The sequence below is a fragment of the Hylobates moloch genome, unplaced genomic scaffold (assembly GCF_009828535.3).
Source record: "Hylobates moloch isolate HMO894 unplaced genomic scaffold, HMol_V3 SCAFFOLD_7, whole genome shotgun sequence".
Lineage (NCBI taxonomy): Eukaryota > Metazoa > Chordata > Mammalia > Primates > Hylobatidae > Hylobates > Hylobates moloch.
The window spans coordinates 69,204,706-69,229,778 of record NW_026652282.1 but is presented as its reverse complement, the minus strand read 5'-3'; the positions used below and the strand labels follow the sequence as shown (position 1 = coordinate 69,229,778).

General features: G+C 34.0%; 1 protein-coding gene across 2 annotated transcripts in view; it reads left to right on the top strand.

Moving 5' to 3' along the window:
- The window catches only part of RPS6KA6 (ribosomal protein S6 kinase A6), a 159,632-nt gene that overhangs the window by 22,809 nt on the left and 111,750 nt on the right, over positions 1 to 25,073 (top strand). For both annotated transcript variants that reach the window (XM_032757236.2, XM_032757237.2), the window contains exons 2-5: positions 5,959 to 6,018; positions 14,100 to 14,216; positions 22,601 to 22,682; positions 23,665 to 23,745. In XM_032757236.2, coding sequence (XP_032613127.1) covers positions 5,959 to 6,018; positions 14,100 to 14,216; positions 22,601 to 22,682; positions 23,665 to 23,745 — 340 coding nt within the window. The remainder of the gene's footprint in view (positions 1 to 5,958; positions 6,019 to 14,099; positions 14,217 to 22,600; positions 22,683 to 23,664; positions 23,746 to 25,073) is intronic.

Sequence of the window (25,073 nt, the reverse complement as noted above, 5' to 3'; positions counted from 1 at the left end):
GGGTTTCACCATGTTGGCCAGGCTGATCTTGAACTCCTGATCTCAGGTGATCCACCTGCCTTAGTTTCCCAAAGTGCTGGGATTACAGGCATGAGCCACCGCACCTGGCCAATATTTTTTTTTACTAGGTTGATTTTGGGGATCCTGGAGAATACTTGAAAATATATAATACTGTCAAATTTATTGTGGAAACTGCTGTCCTGTGTATGTTTTGTTAATCATTTGCATCACCCATATTTATTCTCGCTTTCTATCTAGTTCTTATTTGTGTATCTCTCTACTGTCTTCTTCAGAAATGTGTATCTATTCTCTTCTTCAGGTGTGCCCACAATTAAGGAAAAAGTAGATTTTATTCTAGTTAGATGTGGACCTACTTCTGAGTTTCAATATACCTTTCAGCACCAAGCTATAAGCTCTGTTAAATTCCTCCTTTTGTGTAACACTAAGGAACAGGTTTATGTGTCATAGATAACAGTAAACTCTTTTACTAAACTATATGTATTCATATGTTCACTATCCCATACCACCTCCAATTCCAAGGATCTGAAAGGGATTTTTTTTTTTAATTTCTCAGTTCAGTTTTCCTTGATGAATTGCTTTGGTCAATAGTAGTAAGAAAGCGATAAATTTGAAGTGACCTATGTGATTTTCTGAGATCAGATGAGTACAGCAACTCAGTTTAGTATTTCTGTTTGTCCAGCATATTTGTAAGTGCTTTAAGTCTTTTCTGATAAAATGTGAAAAGAATTTTTAAAGTAGTCTTCTCTAAGCTCTGGTATGAGAGTCTCTTCACTTGGATTTTGAAATATCTGAGTAAATTATTACTACCTTTATTGTTGCTGATAAACATTCCAGAATCATATGTAGAATTTTTTTCCTCCCATTTGACACTTAATTGGGGAAAGCAGCATGTCTGCTTATCTTTTCAAATTACAAATTTTATTTTTGAAATAAAGATTTATTGTCCCAGAGAATTCAGAAATTATTTTTGTTTTTATGTGGATGAAAATGATTTAAGTTATAGATGAAAATGATTTAAATTATAGTAAGTATCAATGAGTATACACTATGGTTCTCCGTAGGATGAATATTCTTATATTGAAAACCTGGTACCTTGAGGGTAGATGAGATGGGAGTAATGGAGTGTTCTGTTTCTAAAGGCCATTTCTGACTGAAATAATTTCCAGGATAGAGTGATCTTCTTGACTCATTCACATTCATTTTATTTCTAGTTCCTTCAGACCCACAGCTTCATGATAAATTAGTCATAAGATGATATGAATAGGAAGTAACCAGTAACTAAGGTAACAGAGGAAAGCAATGTTTTTCTTTTTTTATGGATAATCCTCTTCCTATGCATAATCCTTTTTTCTATGGATAATTCTGAGAGTCATTTTATGGCAAAAATTTAATTATCACGATTCTGTCTTAATACTGATTTCTGGACTGTTTTCTGAATGGTCTTCTTTCTATATGCTTACAATGAATCTGTCACAGTTTTTTTTTTAATCCCACATAGTCTGTTTTGTTGAGCTAGGGTGGTAGATGGTGTTATCATTTAATGAAATGGGAAACCTTGAAGAAAGAGCAGATATGAAGCAGGGGTCGAGAATTCCTTTTTGTATTGGTTATTTTTGAGAGACATCTGAGATAAACATGTGGAAATGTCAAGTATGCAGTTGGATATATGGATCAGGAACTCAGAGTTAGTCACTGAGTAAACGTGAATTATGTTAGTAAATTAGCTGCCTGGGCAAAGAATGTGGAGTGGGATGAGAAGGTGATCCTAGTCCATTTCCTGAGGAATTACAGTGTTTCAAGGGTATTGAAAAAAAGCAGCAAAGGAAATTGGAGTAAAATAAAAGGAGCGTATGGTATTACAGAAGCTAAAGACTCAAATAGGAGAGTGGTCACCTGTGACATGCTGCAGAGAGATCAAATAAGATAATGACTGATGGATCCATTAGCAAAGTAAACATCATTACTGACTTTATTGACCATTGCTGGTTTTCAATGGGATTTTTTTTAGAATAAAGATGCTAGTTGAGTAAATAATGCCAATTTACTTTTTAATAAATTGGTTTCCAATTTTTCATATAGTAAAGTTCACTCTTTTTCATGTAGGGTTCTGAGATTAAAAAATGTATAGAGTTGTGTAACCATCACCACAATCCAGATAAAGAGTAGTTCGATAACCCACCCTCCCCAGCACACACACACATACACACACTCTTCCCATGTGATGCCTCTTTGTAGTCAGCCTCTTCCCTATCCCTAACTCCTTGCAACCACTAATTTCTTCTCCATTCCTTTTAGTTTTACCTTTTCCAGAATAACATATAAATGGAATCCTACAGAATGTAGCCTTTTGAATCTTGCACCTTTTATTTACAATGTGTTTGGGATTCATCCATGTTGTTGAATGTATCAATATATTATTCTTTTTTATTGCTGAGTGATATTCGTCTTCCTCTACCCCCAACTCGTTGAACCAATTATCTTTATTCTTTCCCTACAGTTTTGCTTTATTCAAGGTATCTTATACATGAAGTCATACAGTATTTAGCCTTTTGGATTTGGCTTCTTTCAGTTAGCAGAAATACTTTTAAGATTCATCGATGTTGTTACAAGTATCAACAGTTCTTTTTATTGATGAGTAAAAAGTAGTATTCTATTTATCCACTCATCAGTTGAAGACCATCTTGATTGTTTCCAATTTATGACAATGATAAATAAAGCTGCTGTAAAAATGTATGTACAGATTTATGTCTTAACATGTTTCCACTGATTTCGGGTTAATGTTCTCTGTTTTCTGGTCTCCATGATTTCTTACGAGAAATCTGCAGTCATTCAGTTTGATGTTCCCCCTTTAATGTAATGTGTGGTTTTTCTCTCACTCCTTTCAATATTTCCCCCATTTTTCCTTTGGTTTAACGTAGTTTACTTAAGACGTGTCTTGGGGTGGATTTCTTTAATTTTATTCTGTTTGGGATTTACTGAACTTCTTGAAACTGTAATTTTTTTTTTCAAATTTGGGAAATGTTCAGCCATTATTTATCTTGAAAATACAGCTTTAGTGAGATACAATTCACATAACGTATAATTCACCCATTTAAAATATACAATCCAATATTTTTTATTATATTCACAAATATGTACAAATATCGTAACAGTGAATTTTAAAAGTTCTTCATCACATCAAAAAGGAACATTGTACCCTTTACTTATGACCTCCATCTCCACATACCTCACCCCTAACCAACCATTAGTCTGCTTTCTGTCTCTATACATTTCCCTGTTTTCATTATTTCATATGAATGAAATTGCCTTTATTTCATTAAGTGATTTTTTCAGTATTACTCTGTTATTTTATGGGATGTTAATGACATGGATTTTAGAATGTCTCATAGTGTTTCATATGTCTCTGAGGCTCTGTGTTTTTTTCATCATTTTCACTCTTTTCTTCATATTGGATGACATCTATTGATCTGTCTTAAAGTTTATTTCCTCAGCCACCTGCATTCTTTTATTGAGCCTATCCAGTATTTAAAAAAAAAAATTACTGAGAAAAATTTTTTATACGATTTTTAGTTCTAGAATTACTTACATTTTTTTCATAGTTTCTATTTCTCTGCTGAGAACCTTTTTTTTTTTTTTTTTTTGAGACGGAGTCTTGCTCTGTCACTCAGGCTGGAGTGCAATGGCACGAACTCAGCTCACTACAACCTCTGCCTCCCGGGTTCAAGCAATTCTCCTGCCTCAGCCTCCTGAATAGCTGGGATTACAGGCACGTGCTACCATGCCCGGCTAATTTTTTGTATTTTTAGTAGAGACGGGGTTTCACCGTGTTAGCCAGGATGGTCTCGATCTCCTGACCTCGTGATCCTCCCGCCTCGGCCGCCCAAAGTGCTGGGATTACAGGCGTGAGCCACCGCGCCCGGCCTCCAGAGAACCTTTTATCATTTCATTCAGGTGTGTTTATTTTTATCCAGAAAAGCATAGTTATAATAGCTGCTTTAAGATTCTTGTCAGATAGTTCAACTTTGGAGCCATCTTGGAGTTGATACTTGTTGATGATTTGCTTGTTTGTTTCAGCAGGCAATCTACCTAGTTAGGTTGACTCCAAAGTTATGTCTTGTCCTCTCTGGTTAATGGTTCCAATGTTAATTCAGTTTTCAGAGAGTTTGGGTCAGCACTCTGCATGTGCCACTCATTGGATGTGCTAATTCAGTGGTTAGTCTGAGACGAGCAATTATCGGTATTGTAGTTCAGTACTCAAAGACTTTGTTATGTTTCTTTAGTCCTTTCTGCACACATGCAGTTTGTTCTTGTGACCAGGACTTGTGTTGGTTCATACACAGAATTAGGGGATCTGCTCTCTTCATTCTATCCTCTCTGATTTCTTCCACATTCTTCAGTTCCCATGGGCCCTTTATTCTGTTCTGCTGGCCAGAAATATGAGTTTCTTTCAGAGTCTTAGCCTTTCATGCTGGAATATAACTTTACACTATTGGAGCTGCCTTTTGGATGAAGTAAAGAAGAGAGTGAAAAAAAAATAATAGGGATTACCCTCACAGTTTTCTTATAACAGGGACCTCTTTTCCTGCTTCCTCTGGCCAGAGAGATGGATTTTCTCTTGATCAGGGCTTGCCTTGGAGTTGGACTCAGCATCAAAAAAGAGAAAGGGTGTACATGGGGAATCTTGGATTCTACTTATGTTTACAGGCTCAAAAGTACGTCTTTTCCTGGTCCTTTGTATAGAAAATGGGATTTTTCTTGGAATTTTTGTTGATGTCTACTGTGTAATCTTGTGACTCATTCTCTCCTCGGGTCAAATTCAGGAGATAAAGGTGGAAAATAAACCTAGGGAATTCATCAGAGTTAATTTTCAAATTTTGATCTTCCCTAATTAATTTGTTTTTATTTCATTTTCAGAGTTCTTAGGTAGTTTCTTTTTGTATTCTACATAAGGATTGTAGTTTATAATCAGGGAGAGATAGGCTTATGAGCTTATTTCATTTTGACTGTCACAAGAAACTCTAATTTACTTAATTTTACTTTAATTTTTTTTTCTGTTGACTTACAAATGGGCAGTGGTAAAAATCCTTTTTATCTAGGTCGTCTTCCTGTTGCCTAATTTTCAAACATCTCAGGTCAGTGTTTGGCAGATTGTAAGGGTGCAGATAGGAAATATTTTAAGCTTTGCAGGCATAGGGTCTCTGTCACAACTGGTCAACTCTGCTGTTGTACTGCAAAAGCAGCCATAGATAAGATGGAAACAAATGGGTCTGGCTGTGTTCTAGTAAAATTTTTACAGAAACGGACAAGAGGTCAGATTTAGTTCATGGGTTATAGTTTGTAGAACCTTGATCTAAGTCCTCTACTTTACTGTTTCTTGAATTAGTTGTTAAAGAATGAGTAGTATTACCTACTGAGCTCTGCATGTTGAATTGTTTTGTTTCCATGATTACTTACATCTTTCTCCTATAGTTTATTTTTTCTTCTGTATAGTATCTCATGATGTTTAATTAACTGAATGAAAGAGGAATTCACAACAGTGTAATTATATAAAACTGTTCTTATTATAATTTGCTTTGAATATACCCCCATGGTAGATTTTTGTGGCCTTTTTTTTCCTATCATAAATACTTGGTTGGGGACAATTAATGAAAGTACATAGGTTATATGCTTAGTATATAGTTATCTGTTATTGCAAAGCTCTTAACAATATGAAATTAAGCATAAAACTCTGAAAATCAAAGTTTCTCAAGGATAATCTGGGAACCATGTTAATAGTGTTCCTTTTCTAAGTACTTCTATGTGTCCTTTGTCCTTTTGTTTTTCAGTAAGTGTGGATCTTGTTAGATTGTGGAAGGAAATGCCTAGGGTTATATTTTTCTTAGTTATCACTCTTGTTTTAATACTTTTGAACCTCAATTTTTAAACAATGTTTTTCAGGTAAATGGTCTTAAAATGGTTGATGAGCCAATGGAAGAGGGAGAAGCAGATTCTTGTCATGTAAGTATTTATGTTAATTTATTAAGCCACATTTTTAGCATATAAGGAAAAAGAATACAGGGAAAGGAGAAAAGCTCCTATCAAACAAATATATTCAGGTAAGTTGGTAATAAGCAAATGGAATTATTAGTAACTCAACTGCAGTTTAAAATATAGGACAGGTTTTCCTGACAGAAATACTTATGCATGCATTTTTTAAAATAAACAGCTTTATTGAGACATAATTTACATGCTATTGAATTCACCCATTTTAAGTGTAATGGATAAAATTTTCACTTGCCAGTGTATGAGTAACTGAATTATTATACTTAAATATAGAATCCTTTGAGAAGATTATCTTCAACCTCAGGGTAGAAAGGATATCTGACTTGGAAATATTGAACTATATAAGCATAACTTGAAATCATTTAAAATCCATTTCCTGGCTTTTAGAAAGGATTATGTGTAAATTATTTCAGAAGTTTCTAACTAGTTTTAAAGACTGCTTAGCCATTAGACCATTCTATGTAATGCCTAGATACCAGAGTCTTATTTTACAAGATCTAGTTTTACAGAGAGCATTCTTAAGATTTGTAGGGAGAGTCTGACTAAATCAGCATCTCCATTTATGTTGTTATTTTATGGTTGTTATTTCTATAGATATTTTCATAGAGTTATAGATTTTTTTTTTTTTGAGACGGAGTCTGGCTCTGTCACCCAGGCTGGAGTGCAGTGGCGCAATCTCGGCTCACTGCAAGCTCTGCCTCAAGGGTTCACACCATTCTCCTGCCTCAGCCTCTCCGAGTAGCTGGGACTACAGGCGCCCGCCACCACGCCCGGCTAATTTTTTTGTATTTTTAGTAGAGACGGGGTTTCACCGTGGTCTCGATCTCCTGACCTCGTGATCCGCCGGCCTCGGCCTCCCAAAGTGCTGGGATTACAAGCGTGAGCCACCGCGCCCGGCCGAGTTATAGATTTTTTAAGCTGGAAAGAACCTCAGAGATACTATGTAATACTTCATTGTATGGATTAGTCTACTGAAACTTGGAGAGTCTGTGATTTATACTAGGTGATAAAACTAGCTAGTAGCAGAATCGAGACTTAGGGCAGTGTGCTTCCTTTTAGGTCAGATATATTGTGTAGACCTGAAGAAGTAGAAGATAAAAAGAACATTATCCTTTTTCTATTTGGTTGTGGATGAAATCAACTTTGATGACCCCTCCACCAAAACTTGTTCATAATTGGAATTAGCTCAGATGGAAACCAGCAGAGGGATTTAAATTGGGTTTGTCCAAAACTCTCCTTTGAAATGTCCTATGTAACTATTTCTGCAGATAGTAACCATGTAACACTTTTAATTTTGATTGACAATATGAGAGATACAATGTTGTCTTTGTAGCTTTTTCAGTTTACTGAATATTAATAATATATTGTAATTTTGAGTATAATTAAACGTAAACTATCAAAACCATTATCTAGCGATTTGTCTACAGATCATATGGACTAATAGGCATAGTAACATTAATGTTGCCAGTTTATAAAAGATAAAGGAGTATAAGGAACTATTAAAGGCAGTGGAGAAGGAGAAGGCTGCTTATTATATTTTAGCATTAATAAATTCACAAGGATATCATGGCTCACACCACAGGGGAACAGTGTGTGTGGTGCATAAACTCAAGGACACATACACAGGGTGATTGGCAAATATTTACCTTTATAATTTTAATAGAAGATAAGTCAGGAAGTTCAGTTTTTAGTGGAAAGGCAGTAAAAATATACAGTGCTAGTTTCTTACATGATCTACCTTATGCAATCAACTTCAGTGGCTAAAAGGTAGAGTGTGAAATTTTGGAGAGTAAAGGACCTAGAATCACTTTCAAGGATTTGATTTAGTTTGTGGCCTGAGTTATCTGGACTTGAAACCATGTACTTTGGGTGTGTGATGGTTAAAGTACTCAATTTGTGTCAATAAAACTATATGAGTGATTAAAAACACCATATATATTTATCCCTTAAGTTTTTTAAATATACAGCTAGGATTTTTTCTTTGTGATTGCCATGTGTTTTTTTGTGGTTGGCTTTTTTTTTTTTTACTGTTTTAAAATAGTGTAGGATTGTAGAGGCTGTGATGGTAAGTATTAGGTAACAGGTTACTGATAAACTATATCTAATATCACATTTCACCACCTAGTATCCTACTTCTTTCAACAATGTCAAGGTTAGAAAAAGTTTGTTATGATTTGTCTCCTTTAGTAGTTGGCTGACATGAGTTAATTTTTTATTTGTTGTCAAAATAAGCATAACTGCCTTATATTTGGTAGTTTATGATCCATTGGTATTTATTTTTAAAACTCTACCCAGTATGTTTTTCCTGAAATAAAATACATATTTTTAATGCTATCAATATCTTAAAAATTTCAAAGAAGATTCAGTTAGCAATTAGATTCTTTGTTGATTACATTAGTGCAAGGTCAGCAACATGTTTAGTCTCTAAAGTGATTTATATTTTTATTATGCAGAGATATAAATGTCATAGTTAACTGAAAATGTATATTTTGAAAAACAAAGCTGATATCCTGATATTTTTAAGCCCTGAATTTCTTATTTTAAAAACCATTCTTGACATGTGTCTCTTAAGAATTCTTTCAAAAATACTTTTTTACAAGTGCGTTTTACTTAGACTCAGTGGAACCACAGGTAGGAGCTATTTCAATCTGAGAATGCCTGCTTCCTGTATGGTGGATTTTTTTTCCTCTATTTGTCTTTCTATTCTGATGCACATTTAGCTTTAGTATGCTTCAGTATTTTTTCTCTTGCAGTGCTGATGTTTACTTCTAATTTCTATTCGGTTACTTAAAAAAGTGGAACCCTTGTCCTACAGATATGCAAAACTCTCAGATGAATAATTATTGTTCAACTAAAAAATGTTGGTCAGCCACTATAAAGTCGAGTTATGCTGCACCATCAGGTATGCAAAGATAAGTAGTACAGAGAGTCTCTGACTCAGGATGGTTCAACTTATGAGTTTCAACTTTATAGTGGTGCAAAAGTGATATTCAGTATGTTCCTCAACTTACAATAGGATTAAGTTTGGATAAACTCACTGTAAGTTGAAAGTGAATTTTCAACTTACAGTAGGTTTATGGGGACAACACTGTCGTAAGTCCAGGAACATCTGTACAAATAAGTTCAGTAACTTCAATTTTTATGGATGTTTTGTGGTTTTCAAAGTTCTCAGTTGATCCTTATAACTGAGATCTGAAATAGAGTAGGTATTACTGCCAATTTGTAGATGAGGGAACTAAGGAGCTGACCCTCCTAAGTAGAATAAACCAAACCAAGTGGGAACTAGTTTGCCAGCATTCTTTGGTTTTCAGTCATCAATGCAGACTTTTACAAAACGAAGTGTTCTGCAGATACCTTCCATTGTGTACATAATTTTGATGTGCTTAGTTCACCCTCATGGCATTTTGGCATTTATATTGATATTACGCTTAGCTTTCTTTCAAAGTACGCTAATATTTGACATGGTTTTCAGTGACCCCATATTATTCACTGAATGAGAAGGGTATATCAAGCTGCTCTTCTGGGTCTTTGCATATATGTTTCAACAAATCCACAACTAAATGATTCTTGGATTTTTAGGGCGATCTTTTCACCAAACTAGCCTGTGTACCTACAAATAAAGCTGATGTTTGAATAGACGAATGTTTTATTATTAAATAAAAACGAACAAGTTCAGGCTTTAAAAATACTTCTTTTGTTTTGATTTGTTTTCTGGAGGTTAGTTCCACAGTCATATGAAAACTGCTGTAATTGAGTTATAATAGTATATTGCTATTAGGTTGTCATCAGCTTTTTCTCTTTTCAATTAACAGGTGATTCCATCTTCCTAAACAAATCAGTTATCAAATGAATGGAGCAATAGTAGATTTGACAGTTCATTTTGTACTTTAACAGTGTGTTTTCCCAGTGTTACAGCACTGTTGGCCCTCTGGATTAAAAAGATGATCACAGATTATAGAGGTCAGAGCATACTATTTTGGTTGTGGTTGAGCCTTCATACTTTTTCTATATATCACTGATTACTTTATGGTTGTAAACAATAATAAAACCTAATTCATAGTCATCCTGGCCTCGGATTCAGATTTGTTATTTGATGTAGGAAGACTAGGGGTCCTTATTTGGAGGTTATTGAATCTTCATTTCACAGTAACAACATTATTTTCAAAGATCAACTAAGATTATGTACCATGTATAGTTTGCTAGGGCTACCCTAACCAAATAACCACAGATGAGTGGCTTAAACAGCAGAAATTTATTTTCCCAAGATACTGCATTCTATAAGATTGAGATCAAGGTGTTGGCAGGGTTAGTTTTTCTGAATCCTCTCTCCTTAGCTTATAGATGAGTCTTCTCCCAATGCCTTTACGTGGTCATTCCTCTGTAGGTGTAGGTATTCTAATTTCCTCCTCTTATAAGGATGTCAGTCATATTGGATTAGAACCCACCCATATGGCCTCATTTTACCTTAATTACTTCTTTAAGGGCCCTATCCCTAAATACAGTCATGTTCTGAGGTACTGGGAGTTAGGACTTTAACATATTAACTTTAGGGGACATAATTTAGCCCATAGCATACTTGCAGCTTTTTGTTTCTTCGATGGATGTGATGTTTCTGACAAAGTTCTCTATCCTCAAATTCACAGTTTATTTCTGTATCCCCAGTGTGCAGCACAGTGTCTGATAATAGGGTATGTGCTTAATGAATGTTGATTTTCTGGGTGAATAATAAGAGTGTATATATGGGAAGATAAGGTGATATAGCACAACTTTATCATACCAGGATAGGGAATTTTTTCAAGGATGATTTACTCTCAGGAAAAAAGAAATAAATCACTTATAAGTACATTACCACCTATTTTAGGCTAGATTGTTGCTACTATCAAGCTTTTGGAATGGTGCAGAACCTGAAGAAAGGGAGGTGGAGGGAAGAAATAGGGTTTCAGTTGACAAAAAGGGACATTATAATAGTAAAAATTAATAAACATAGCCTTGGGATGGCTGAGAAATTTTAGGCAATAGACAAGAACGGGGCAGGGAGCAGATAGAATAAGACAGAATAAGTATTGGAAATGGTGACACAGGAGGGTATCACATACTTTGAGAGTAAAAAAGAGCTAGTGGCATAGAAATGATAAAAGTAATAAGTAGCTATATATAAACACATACACACACGTGTATACATATGTTTATGTATTTGTGTGTATATCTATTATTTATATAACTATAAATCTTAGAAGCACCCAAATATTGTTTTTCAATCCTGGCCGTGTGTCTGAATCAACTGGGGAGGCTTAAAAAATGCACGTGCTTACATCTTCCTGCAGTTCTACTGAACCACAATCTCTGAGGGTGGGACCCAAACAAATGCAGTAAATAAATATTTCTTCTACAGGTGATTCTTATGGGCAACCAGGGCATTACAAATTGTCTGTGTAAAGGCAGAGTAGTCATAATTTGGTGATATAATATGTGGTAGTTGTTGGCCTAGGAACATATGTCTTTATTTAAAAAGGCAAATGGCCAAACATTAAGTTAATATTCAAGGGTTATTGTGTCCTTTATTTGTGTTGAGTACAACACATACTCAGCACAGTGTAATAAAAATACTGACAATGGATAATATGGAAAAAGTTTATATTCTTCACAGTGTATGGGAAGATATGCTTATTTTATTTAGAAATATTGTTATCACAAAGTTAATTATATTCAAAGCTGACACAATTTTATTAGCCAGAATGAATCTCCTGTTTCCTTATTTCCTTTATATATTTAAAAAAAGAAATTGTGGGTATGTATATTTTTTGTTTTGTAGACTGTATTTAAGAATAATTTTCAGATTTCTTATTGTTTAATTTTACCTTTAAAATCTTTATTTTCTATTGTATATATTTAAGGTGTACAATGGGATGTTTTCATATACATTGTAAAATTATTATGATTGTTAAGCAAATTAACATCCATCATCTCACAGTTGCCCTATTTTTTGGTGGTAAGCACTATCTTCATTTTAAAAAGTATATATTTTTTCCTGTTTCTTTTATAATATTGAGCAGATTTCTTTGTCTTTCTGCTCTCATGAGATCAAAAAAGTATTGTGCTAAACATTAGGAATAAAGAGATCAATGGGGTGTAACACCTGCATTTAAGAAGCCCACAGTCCAGTGGGAAAGAAAGACATGGTAATTAGTTGTTAGGACACAGTGTAACATTTTTTGTTGGCTGTCTCCTGGGAAAAGTGATTTTTCTCATCTAGTTGCATTTTCATATTGGGAGCTTTTTAGGGTGCTGCTGCTGAAAATTGAAAGACATTGCATTTTAGAGGATGGGCATGTGTGGATTATTAATAAAAGGTAAAAGGGCGTTGGACAAACATTTTCATTTGGAAAACCTGCTTAGGTTTGGTGAAACTAACTATAGTACAATTTGTTTCCTAACTCTGAACACTTCTAAAAAAACTGATGCCATTGTGATCCATGCTTATAGTGATAATCTAAACATAAGCAGGGACCTGAAGTACCTTCTTGAACATAAAAATATTATATTGTGTTCAATATAGAATCACAGACATTGAGGGGACCTTAGAGACCTATCTAACAAAACCCCTTTGTCATGTGAGAAAATGAAGGAGAGAGTGGTTTGTGATTTAGCCAAGGTTTCTTAGCTTATAGGTACATACAGATATATTATACTTTAATATAGTCCCCAAATGTCAGCTACAAAGCATATATATTCGCATTAAAAAAGGTTGTTGACTTTTTAAAAACAGGACCCCTTTCAAATAGGGAAATTCACTTCCATAGCAGATTGATTTTAATTTAATTTTTATTTTCAGAAAACATAAATTACCATCACTATTTAAAAGGGTCTGGCGAAGTACTATTTGATGTGTAAGAAACATCTGATATACTTTCAGAATCAGTTATTCTTCATTTCTTGTTGATTTGCTGGTGGTTCCTAACACCTACAATTAAAATTTCTTTGCCTAGGGACCCCTCTTGAGATAGTGAATGCCTGACTACCTATATTCCATGGAAGTTATTTTAGCTGCCATGAAGTCTAGCTCATTTGGGACCATACTCTTGTTCACTTTGGCTACAATCACCATTGACTAATCAGTTAATTGAAGAGTGAATAGATTAAGAACATTCTTGGCATCCAGGCTAAAATTAGTATGCTATAATGGAATGCTACCAAGATTTATAGACATTGTGGTTAAGTAGTCATGTAAACTTAAATTCCGTGAGTCTTAGTTTTCTTCTTTATACAGTCAGAGAGTTGGATAAGATATCCCTTCCAACTCTGTTATTTTGTGATATACATCTGTCATCCTAGCTATTGTGCTTCTCTAGGGACTAGAATTAATTACAGCTCACTTGAATGTAGTCATCACAGCTGAGTGGAGTCCTGCATCAAGGGGAAGAACCACTCACGGGCTGGCTTTCTTTCTGCTTCACCCAGGTGGTACAAAATCTGGCATATAATTTATATATAAAATTTCAGTAGACGGGCCATAGCCTGGAAACATTTGTTGGGGCTCTGCAGATTTTGTTGGTCTTTGCCAGTTTCTTGTTCATTGATGTGGTTAGTTGGCCATTTAAACATTTAAAATAGTATAGTGAAATACTATTTAAAAGAGCTCTTGAGGTCACGTTTTTTGGTCATGCCCCACAATTTACAAGGTTTTATCTTGACTTTTCCTGCCTCTACCTCATTAGTCACAGTCCAGTGAAGGGTCTTGAGACTGTTGTTAACAATTTTATTATGTTGCTACCAAGCTGGAAGAGAAGGCTGAAGCATAGATTTCTTTTTGCATTTTATATACATGAAATTATGTAGTAGGGAAGGTGGTGGTGGTGCATCTGTATGTGCTGTATGTGTTAGAAAACAGGGAAATAAGGATACTGGTAGCCCATAAAACTCTCTGCTACATTGAGGGAGTTGGGTATATTATTTCTATTATGACTTCTGATTTTAAATGGAACTAATCAGAAGATGTTGAAAATGGATCCAAGTATTGTTTGGATTTCTTTTTACAGGATGAAGGAGTTGTTAAAGAAATCCCTATTACTCATCATGTTAAGGAAGGCTATGAGAAAGCAGATCCTGCACAGTTTGAGTTGCTCAAGGTTCTTGGTCAGGGGTCATTTGGAAAGGTAATGAATACTTTTTTTCCCCCATTTGTTTCTCTTCTAAACATTTAGCAAAAAAAGTGAACACATACAGAGAAATCTGATTAATGAGTTGTTTCTAAACTTCTGAATGGATGTTCACAAAGGTAATTCTTTAATTTTATTCCTTTCATTTCTGTTGTACTTTTATTACTATTTCTTTGTACTTCTCTGTAACAATCAAGGTTTTCCAATTCCCTAGGCTTACTTATTTCTCGAGGGAAAAATATAGCATACTCTTTATTAGCTGCCTAAATCAAAGTAGCTTGATTTTTGTAAAAAATGGTATTCCTATCTCCTTGTTCCCATGCTGGCATGAATACAGCTTGTTTTCTCCTGGGGATTTAATCTACATTTGTTAGCTATGTCACAGAAATCAGAATTTATGTCTTAATTCATGTATGAATCCATCTGTCATCTGTTAAAATAAAGTAGAACAAGGGTGTGTAAAGTAGAACAATGGTAGTTACTGGGTGATATGTGGTTTGTGTGAAATTTAAGTCTTCAGAGAGCTTACATTTCAAGGCAAAAAGCAAAATTGAGTAAGAATAACTATCATAGTCATTACTAAAGTTGTTTATTAAGCACTTAATAACATGATTTTAGAAAAGAAGTGTATAGGTCTGGTTCCTGACCTTTATATACCTAACATCTAGTACATGAAAATTATTGCATACACATAGTAACAGCCTTTAGAAAAACAGCACCAACCACAATTTAAGGGGAGAAAGATAAAGAGAAACTACTAATTTCAAGTGGCTGAGATTTAGTTTTAAAGGGGAAAAATAAGGCAATTGAGCATAGGTTATTTATAGTGCTCTGGAACATTTTAAAATAAAGACATTTTTATTTTATTGGGTTTTAGAAATGGGATCTTGTTCTGTCACCCAGGCTGTAGTGCAGTGGCATGATTGTAGTTCACTGTAGCCTTGATCTCCTGGGCTCAAGTGATCCTCCATCCCCAGCTTCTCAAGGAGCTGATACTACAGGCATGCACCACCACACCTGGCTAATTAAAAAAAATTTCTGGACACAAGGTTTTGCTGTGTTGCTCAGGCTGGTCTCGAACTCCTAGCTTTAAGTGATCTTCCCACGTTAGCCTCCCAAGGAAAGACATTTATTGAACGCTCAGTGTGTTCACGACAATGTATAAGCAGTATTAGTGACTATAAAATAGATGTCGTCTTAAAGTAACCTGATATTTATGCATTATAGAATATAACGTGAAATATAAAGAAACATTTTCAAGACACAAAAAGGACAAACTGAGATGAATTATGGCTTGGCAGTGAATTGATACAGGAGATATATAAGACAGGGAGATAGGACTTGAACAGTGTTCTGAGGAGAGAAAAACTAGAAGGAACTGTTAATAGATTGGTGGTGGTGGTGGTGGTGGTGGTGGTGGTGGTGGTGGTGGTGGTGATGTTGGTGGGGAGTGTTTATAGAACTGATCTGTAGAGTAGGCATGTATATTATATACAACTTTAAAGTTTCTAAAAGTGCAATATTCTTTTAACTATTTTGCACTTTATAGCTATTTTTATGGTGTTAATTTTAGAAGAACAGAGATGAAGTTATTTTATATTCCAGATGTATAAATGCTTAAATATTTGACTTAAATAAAATCTCACCAGGCGAACATTTCAAGCTATTAAAATTACCTGCTTTGTCTTTTGATGTGTGTATTTACTCATATATGCTTTTGTTTATCTCCAGCTTTGTTCCAGAAAGGATTTAAGGCTTTCATAGATAAATATTAAATAAAATTAAAAATAAGTAGTGAAGATGATGGAAACAGAAAGCTCAGAGCAGGAAAGATTAGATGAAGCCAGGAGTACACTCTGTTCACAAAAGCATGACATAAGGGTCTGTAAGTCCTTTTCCAGTAGGTCAAAAATTAGACTTGAGTTTTCTAGCAGCCATTATAAAGAAGCTAATATATTTGAGTGTATTATAATTGACAGTATTTTAAAGGTGGAAACGGATTAAACAGACCAGAGAAATTTCTCTCATGGGTTTTCGTAAAGAAAATACTGTATAACATAATGAAATATATTCAATAACATCTTCATGTTAAATATAGCAACATGCTGAAAAGTTGTCAATGTAGTGCTTAAATTCAGGGAAATCTCAGCTTTGTGCTGGGATTTAGTTTTAAGAAGAATATCATTGAAACCTTTTAATTCCTAGTATTAAAATACAAAATAGTGATCTTAATGTAGTTAATCAACCAAAGAAATATTAAGGAGGTGGCTTTTTTTCCCCCTAGGATGTGAACATACTTGCTTGTCAGTGTTACATCATTTGCGTAGGCATTGTGTAGGTGTGACTTGTTATATGCTGAACCTATTCAGGAATTTGGCCAAGGCTGTGAATCAGATAAGTGTAGGAGCAATTCCAAGAGACTTTGAGCTGCAGAGTCTTAAGTTTTTCTTCAAAAGTTCCGTTGTTAAAATGCAGTAAATGGAATTTTAGCCCATATAAAGCCTTATAACATTAAATGTTTTTATTGTCTATTTAACAGTGGGGGAACCCTGCTAAAGTCAACTTAAAATTGTAGTTTAAGGAAGCGTGCATTATTATCATGAAAGGTGCATATAAAATTCTGTCCTAAGCACACCAAGTATAATGCTATTAATGATCATTAATGTATGGGTTGAAAGGTATACTAAACAACTTACATTAATTATTTTAAAACACAATTAAACACATGGAAATACCTTTGAAATTGTCTGATTAGTCGTCCTTATATATCATGTGCCAAATAATATTTATACAAAACATACATTTTAATATTTGTGGATTATAAAAAATACTTTTGCTTTTGTGATAGTAAAGACTTTAAGTACAGTACTTAAAAATGAATTTTTGAAAATATCGAATACTTGTACTCTTAAGTAAGTGATCAACTCTCAAGTGATAGTTTTTAAAAACATATGCTTACATTTTAAAATTTCCTGAAGTTGGTTCTTTCTCTTCAAACAGCATTTAAATATATGTGATCTTCTAATTCACTGCAGTTACTGAATATTCTTATAGGAAAATATAAACATCCATGTGATTGAGAGAAAAGTATATTGGAGTAACTCACCCTTTCTTTTGGACAATTTTCCATGATTGGATTAGGGTGACTGAAAAGAAGCCTCTTTTATCAATATAGATACGTTTTTAGGTCCACTAGTTTGAAGCCATGCAACAACTTTTTTACTTTAATTATTTCTTTAAGCACCCTATCCTCAAATACAGTCATGTTCTGAGGTACTGGGAGTTAGGACTTTAACATATTAACTTTGAGGAGACATAATTTAGCCTGTAGCATACTTGTATCTGTTTCTTTAAAGGACATGATGTTTCTGACAAATTTCTCTGTCCTCAAGTTCACAGTTTATTTCTGTATCCCCCAGTGTCCAGCACAGTGTCTGATACAGAATATGTGCTTAATGACTGTTAATTTGTTGATTGAATAACTAATGAGTACATATATGGGAAGATAAGGTGATATAGCACAACTTTATTATACCAGGATAGGGAAATTTTTCAAGGATGATTTATTTTAGGAAAAAAGAAATAGATCACAGATAAGTACATTATCACCTTATTTCAAGTTAGGTTGTTACTACTGTCAAGCTTTTGGAATGGTGCAGAACCTGAAGAAAGTGAGGTGGAAGGAGGAAGGAGAGTTTCAGATGATAAAAAAGGACATTATAATAGTAAAAATCAATAAACATAGCCTTGGGAAGGTTGAGAAATGTTAGGCAATAGATAAGAATGGGGTGGAAAAAGAACTACTTTTGTAGTTGATTTTGGGAAGGGGGCAGTGAGATATGATTTCTCATGCTAGGAAATTCACTCATAAGACCTGAAAAAAAAATAAAACAGATCAGATGATAAACAGGTTACTTCTCTAGACTGCGAATGATGGATCCTATTAAATGCCGTATTGGGATACTAGTGAATATTAGAAGAACTAGGGGAAAAAAGTGGCTCCTTTATGCAACAGTGTCTTCAGAAAGCCTAGACTCTTTCTTTCTTCCTTGCTTGCCTCTTCTCACTCTTCATACTCCATTCTTTACAATCCCACTAAGGACTATGTTTTGTAAGAGCGGTTCTGAAATTGTGGTCTCCGTACCCCTGGACAATCCCAAGACCTTTTCAGGGAGTCCTCAAGTCAAAGCTACTTCACAGTCATCCTAAGATATTATTTTTACAACTGCTGGCATGTTGGCCAATCAAGGCAGTGACTTCAAATGGTACCAGTAGTCATTGTATTCTTCATTTTCTTACATATACAGTTTAAGAATGTCCTTGATGAGACATTAACAATTATTACATTTATTAAATCTCAATCCTTGAATACCCTTCTTTTGAATAATCTGTGATGAAATAGGAAGTACACGTGAAGCCCCTTAGCCACATAACAAAATAGAATGGTTGTCTCAAGGCAGAGGACTTGTGCAAATTTTTTGAGTTGTGAGTTGAACCAACCACTGTTTTCATGGATCACCACTTTTCCTTGAAAGGACAATAAACTATGGTTACCTAAATATGCTTATTTCGTAGGTGTTTTCTCAAAAATGAATGGAGTGAGCCTGTTCATAGAAAAACAACTGATACCCTTTTTGTCAATGGTAGAATCTGAGCTTTCCAGCAAATAACTGAATTTAGGCAAATGTATATTTGCCACATTGACGTTGTCATCTTCTTAATGCAGCTATACTTGTTTTTATTATGCTTCACTTCATTGCACTTCACAGATATCCTTCACTTCATTGCGCTTCACAGATATGTATGTGTATATATATGTATATGTGTGTGTGTATATATACCCTATATATATCCTATATATATCCTCTATATATCCTATGTATATATCCTATATATGTATCCTATATATATATCCTATATATGTATCCTATATATATCCTATATATATATCCTATATATGTATCCTATATATATATCCTATATATGTATCATATATATCCTATATATATATCCTGTATATATATCCTGTATATATATCCTGTATATATATCCTGTATATATATATGCTGTATATATCCTGTATATATATATGCTGTATATATATCCTGTATATATATATCCTGTATATATATATGCTGTATATATATATCCTGTATATATATATCCTGTATATATATCCTGTATATATATCCTGTATATATATATCCTGTATATATATCCTGTATATATATCCTGTATATATATATCCTGTATATATATCCTACATATATATATCCTGTATATATATCCTACATATATATATCCTGTATATATATCCTACATATATATCCTACATATATATATCCTATATATATATCCTACATATATATATCCTACATATATATATCCTCTATATATATCCTACATATATATATCCTCTATATATATATCCTCTATATATATATCCTCTATATATATATCCTATATATATATCCTACATATATATATCCTATATCTATATCCTATATCTATATCCTATATATATCCTATATATATCCTATATATATATCCTATATATATATCCTATATATATATCCTATATATATATCCAATATATATAGGATATATATATATATATATCCATCTTCTATATATATATAGAAGGTTTGTGGTAAACCTGTGTTGAGTGAGTCTTTGGGTGCCATTGTTCCTCCAGCAGATGCTCACTTTATGTCTATGTCTCATATTTTGGTAGTTCTTGCAGTGTTTCAAATGTTTTCCTTACTGTTATATCTGTTATGGTTCTTTGTGGTCTGTGATCTTTGATGTTAGTGTTGTCATTGTTTCGGGGTGCCATGAACCACGCACACATAAGACAGTGAGCTTCATTGATAACCGGTGTGTGTGTTCTGGCTGTTTTACTGACCAGCTGTTTCCCCATCTCTCTCTGTCTCCTTGGGCCCCTCTATTCCCTGACCTGCAAGAATATTGAAATTAGTCTAAGTAATAACTCTACAGTGGCCTTGGAGTGTTCAAGGGAAGGGAAGTGTTCTGCATTTCTCACTTTAAATCAGAAGCTACCAATTATTAAGCTTGGTGAGGAAGGCATGTCAAAATCTGAGACAGGGCAAAAGCTAAGGTTCTTGTGCCAAACAGCCAAGGTGTGAATACAAAGGAATGTTCTTGAAAGAAATTAAAATTGCTACTCCAGTGAACATATAAATAATAAGAAAGTGAAACAGCCTTATTACTCACATGGAGAAAGTTTTAGTGGTCTGAATAGAAGATCAAACCAGCCACAACACTCCCTCAAGCCAAAGCCTAATCTAGAGCAATTCCCTAGCTCTCTTTAATTCTGTGAAGGCTGAGAGAAGTGAGGAAGGTGCACAAGAAAAGTTTGAAGCCAGCAGGGGTTGGCTGATGACGTTTAAGGAAAGAAGCCATTTTCATAACATAAAAGTGTGAGGTAATGCTACAGATACTGATGTAAAAGCTGAAGCAGTTTAGCCAGAAGACCTAGCTAAGGTAACTCTTGAAGGTGGTTATGCTAAACAACAGGTTTTAATTGTAGAAGAAACAGCCTTCTGTTGGAAGAAGATGCCATCTAGTCTTTCATAGCTAGAGCGAAGTCAGTGCCTAGCTTCATAACTTCAAAGGACAGGCTCTCTCCTGATAGAAGCTAGTGATCCTGGAACCTTTAAATTGAAGCCAATGCTCATTTGCCATTCCAAAAATTCTAGGGCCCTTAAAAATTATGTTAAATCTACTATGCCTATGCTCTATAAATAGAACAACAAAGCCTGAATGACAGCACATCTGTTTATAGCATGGTGTGCTAAGTATTTTAAGCCCACTGTTGAGACCTACTGTTCAGGAAAAAAAGACATTTCTCAAAATATTACTGCTCATTGGCAATACTCCTAGTTACCCAAGAGCCCTCATAGAGATGTACAAGGAGATTAATGTTGTTTTCATGCTTGCTATTACGATATCCATTCTGCAGCCCATGGAACAAAGAATAATTTTGACTTTCAAGCCCTATTATTTAAGAAATACATTTTGTAAGACTATAGTTGCTGTAGATGGTGATTGCTCTGATGAATCTGGGCAAAGCAAATTGAAAGCCTCTGGAAAGGACTTGCTATTCTAGATGTCATTAAGAACATTTGTGATTCATGGGAGGAAGTCAAAATATCAACATTAACAGGAGTTTGGAAGAAGTTGATTCCAACCCTCATGGATGACTTGGAGGGATTCAAAACATCATTGGAGGAAATCACTGAAGATGTGGTGGAAATAGCAAGACAACTAGAATTAGAAGTGGAACTAAAGATGTGACGGAAGTGCTGCAGTCTCATGATAAAACTTGAATGGATGAGGAGTTGCTCCTTGTGGATGAGCAAAGAAAATAGTTTTTTTGAGATGAAATCTACTTCTGGTGAAGATGCTATGAACATTGTTGAAATGACAATAAAGGCTTTAGAATATTACATAGACTTCTTTAATAAAGCAGCAGTAGGATTTGAGAGGATTGAGTTCAATTTTGAAAGAGAGTCTACTGTGTATAAAATGCTATCAAACAGCATCAAATTCTATAGAAAATTATTTCATGAAAGGAAGTCAATCTGTGCAACAAACTTCATCATTGTCTTATTTTAGGAAATTGCCAAAGCCACCCTAACCTTCAGCAGCCACCACCCTGATCACTCAGCAGCCATCAACATTGAGGCAAGACCCTCCACCAGCAATAAGATTATATCTCACTGAAGACTCAGATGATTGTTAGCATTTTTTTAGCAATAAAGCATATTTAATTAAGGTATATAGGGTCATAATATTTGTTTGCTCTTTATTAAGGTAACAAAAAGTGGGCCTGGGTCTTAAAAGGAGGTATGTAGCTCGAGTTTGTCTTTCATTATGTTATTTATCTCTTACATCACAAAATTCTCAAAGTTCAGGACCAGGTCATCTATTTTAAAAATTTTCCTTTCTATAGTAGTATTTATATGCATTATGATTTATTAAATCATAACAGTTTTTTTGATTAAAAACTAAATTAAATCTAAGGAAAGTGAGAAAATAATAATGTAAATTATAGAATAATTTATAGGGGAAGGTATAACTTTTTTCATTTATTTTTTTAAATTGACAAATAGTTGTACATGTTTGTGGGGTACATAGTGAAGTTGCAATACATATAATGTATGGTGATCAGATCAGGGTAATTTTGCATCCTTCAACAAATCTCTCACTATTTCTCCCTTCCCTCTATGGGAGGGCATATGTTTATAAAATTAGAGAAAATGCAAGGATCTAAGTGTATGCTGGTGTGTTTGTGTAGAGCAAGAATGACTAGAAATGTGAATTTTCCTTTTTTTTTTTTTTTTTCAATTTTCTATTAGGTTTTTCTTGTTAGAAAGAAGACCGGTCCTGATGCTGGGCAGCTCTATGCAATGAAGGTGTTAAAAAAAGCCTCTTTAAAAGGTAGAAAATCAGAAAGTTTATTAAAATAGAATTTGACAAAGCGTATTTTAAGAAATATGCTGTGTATTACTTGCATAAGGTGAATAGATGTAGCTATTTTTAACATTGGTATTTGTGGCAGTTTTTCTAGCCTGTAGATAATATTACTAAATTTGATATTGGCATATGCCTTAACTTAGTGAGAGTGCACCCTCGTAAAAATTTGATGCTAGAAAAAGTGACATATTTCATTTAATTTGAACTTATTAACTTAATTAGGATATATTCTTTTCTTTCAAGATTCTTGGTTTTTCCTTTTCTGTGTCAGTATCACATATTGAGAAAGCACAACCATTTGCACACACTATCTTTTAGGGTGTGATAAAAATACCACTTATGATCAGTTTTAATCAGTAAACTCATTGGAACAATTAAAAGAGAATAATAGGCCGGGCATGGTGGCTCACACCTATAATCCCAGCAGTTTGAGAGGCTGAGGTGGGCTGAACCCTTGAGCCCAGCCCAGGAGTTCAAGACCAGCCTGAGTAACCTGGTGAAATCCTGTCTCTACAAAAAATACAAAAATGAGCCAGGTGTAGTGGCATTCACCTGTAGTTCCAGCTGCTGGGGAAGCTGAGATGGGAGGATTGCTTGAGCCTGGGAGGTGGAGGTTGCAGTGAGCTGAGATTGTGCCACTGCAGTCCAGCCTGGACAAGAGAGCAATACCCTGTCTCAATAACAACAACAACAAAAGATGAACACATAATAAATGCATATTAGCTACATACCTATTTATGCCACCTTAACCTGTCTCTAGATGTAATGAATATTTTTGCTTTCTGAGAATATGGTCATTATTATCTAGGAATATGAAAACTGCAAATTTAGGCATTTATGAAGTTACATTTTATATTTTTATATTTGTTGTTTGGTAAATTATTGATGGACTCTTAACTGAAATGATGTAAGAGAGTAATATATTGTACCTTTATGTAATTTTTAGTTCGAGACAGAGTTCGGACAAAGATGGAGAGGGATATACTGGTGGAAGTAAATCATCCATTTATTGTCAAATTGCACTATGGTATGTAATCTTTTTTTTATTTTATTTATTTTAATCCTTATTTATTAATATGGAATTAGAGAATTATGATTTCTTTTCACACAATACTATAACAGGAAATAAATACTTTAGACTTAGTATATTCAACTATGTAAAATGTATTTGTCTGAAATAAATATCAGCATTTAGTCATTAGTTATATGTCCTTCATTTTTCTAAGTTGATTAACTTGTTTAAAGTAACAAGACAGTGTTTTTCACTTACCTGTCTGGTAGTATTTATGTACTTTGCTAGGCTGTAACTTCATAATCTTAGACTATAAACTATTGTGATAATTTACATAAAACATTCAGTTGCTTGTTCATAATGACCCCACTTATCTGTTTCTTGGTTATATTCCAGAGGACCATGTAGTTATGTTAGTCTACTTGAGTTATTTTTTTATACTTAATGGGAGAGGACTACCAGTAAGAAGCAGTAGATGTAATGGATAGAATATGAGCTTTGGAGTTAGACATTTCTAAATTTGAATCATGGCTCCATTGCTAATTTAACATGTAGTTGAGATCAACTCTATCTATCTATCTATCTATCTATCTATCTATCTATCTATCTATCTATCTATCTATTTCTGATATAGTGTACTTTGTCACTTCCATTTTTCTATATTTAAAAAAGTAGCAGCTGTAGATTTTATTCTTAGTGTAATTTTGACAAGTAATACATTAAAATATATACCCAGTTATCACTATTAAAAACCCATAAGAAATTTCCACCCATTATTCTTTTACTCCTTGTTATACTAACAGAATAAAAAAAGTAACATCTAAAGACCTTCCCGTATCTGTAGCAGGTCCATCAGTAAACACTTACTGTGTGCAAAAATACTGTATTAAATTCAATGGGCTATAGAAGTGAAACACTTGTTGACCTCAAGAAATTTATAACCTATAGAGAACACGGAGATGTAAAGAAATTAATTGTATAAATCAAAATGGAATAAGTACTATTAAAGAGGTATAAATATAATAAGATCTCAAAAGTAGCAGCAAGTAATTTCAATGAAGAAGAGGTTGAGGAAGCTGTTGAAAAATGTGAAAAGGGGGGAAATTCTGGAAAGTTTAATAGAGGAAGTGGCGTTTTTCTTCAGCTTTATAGAATTCATAGATTTTCAGTAGGTTTGATAGGCTAATTTTAGGCAATTGCAGTATAACATGCTTCATAAATTAGGAAATTTTTGATGGTAGAAGTTCTGTGTAAAGCCACATTCAAGGGTGATTATGTTCTGGGAAGGGGTTTGTAGCTATTTCTACACTGGATTAAATACTGGGTTGAATTTTGAGATGTTA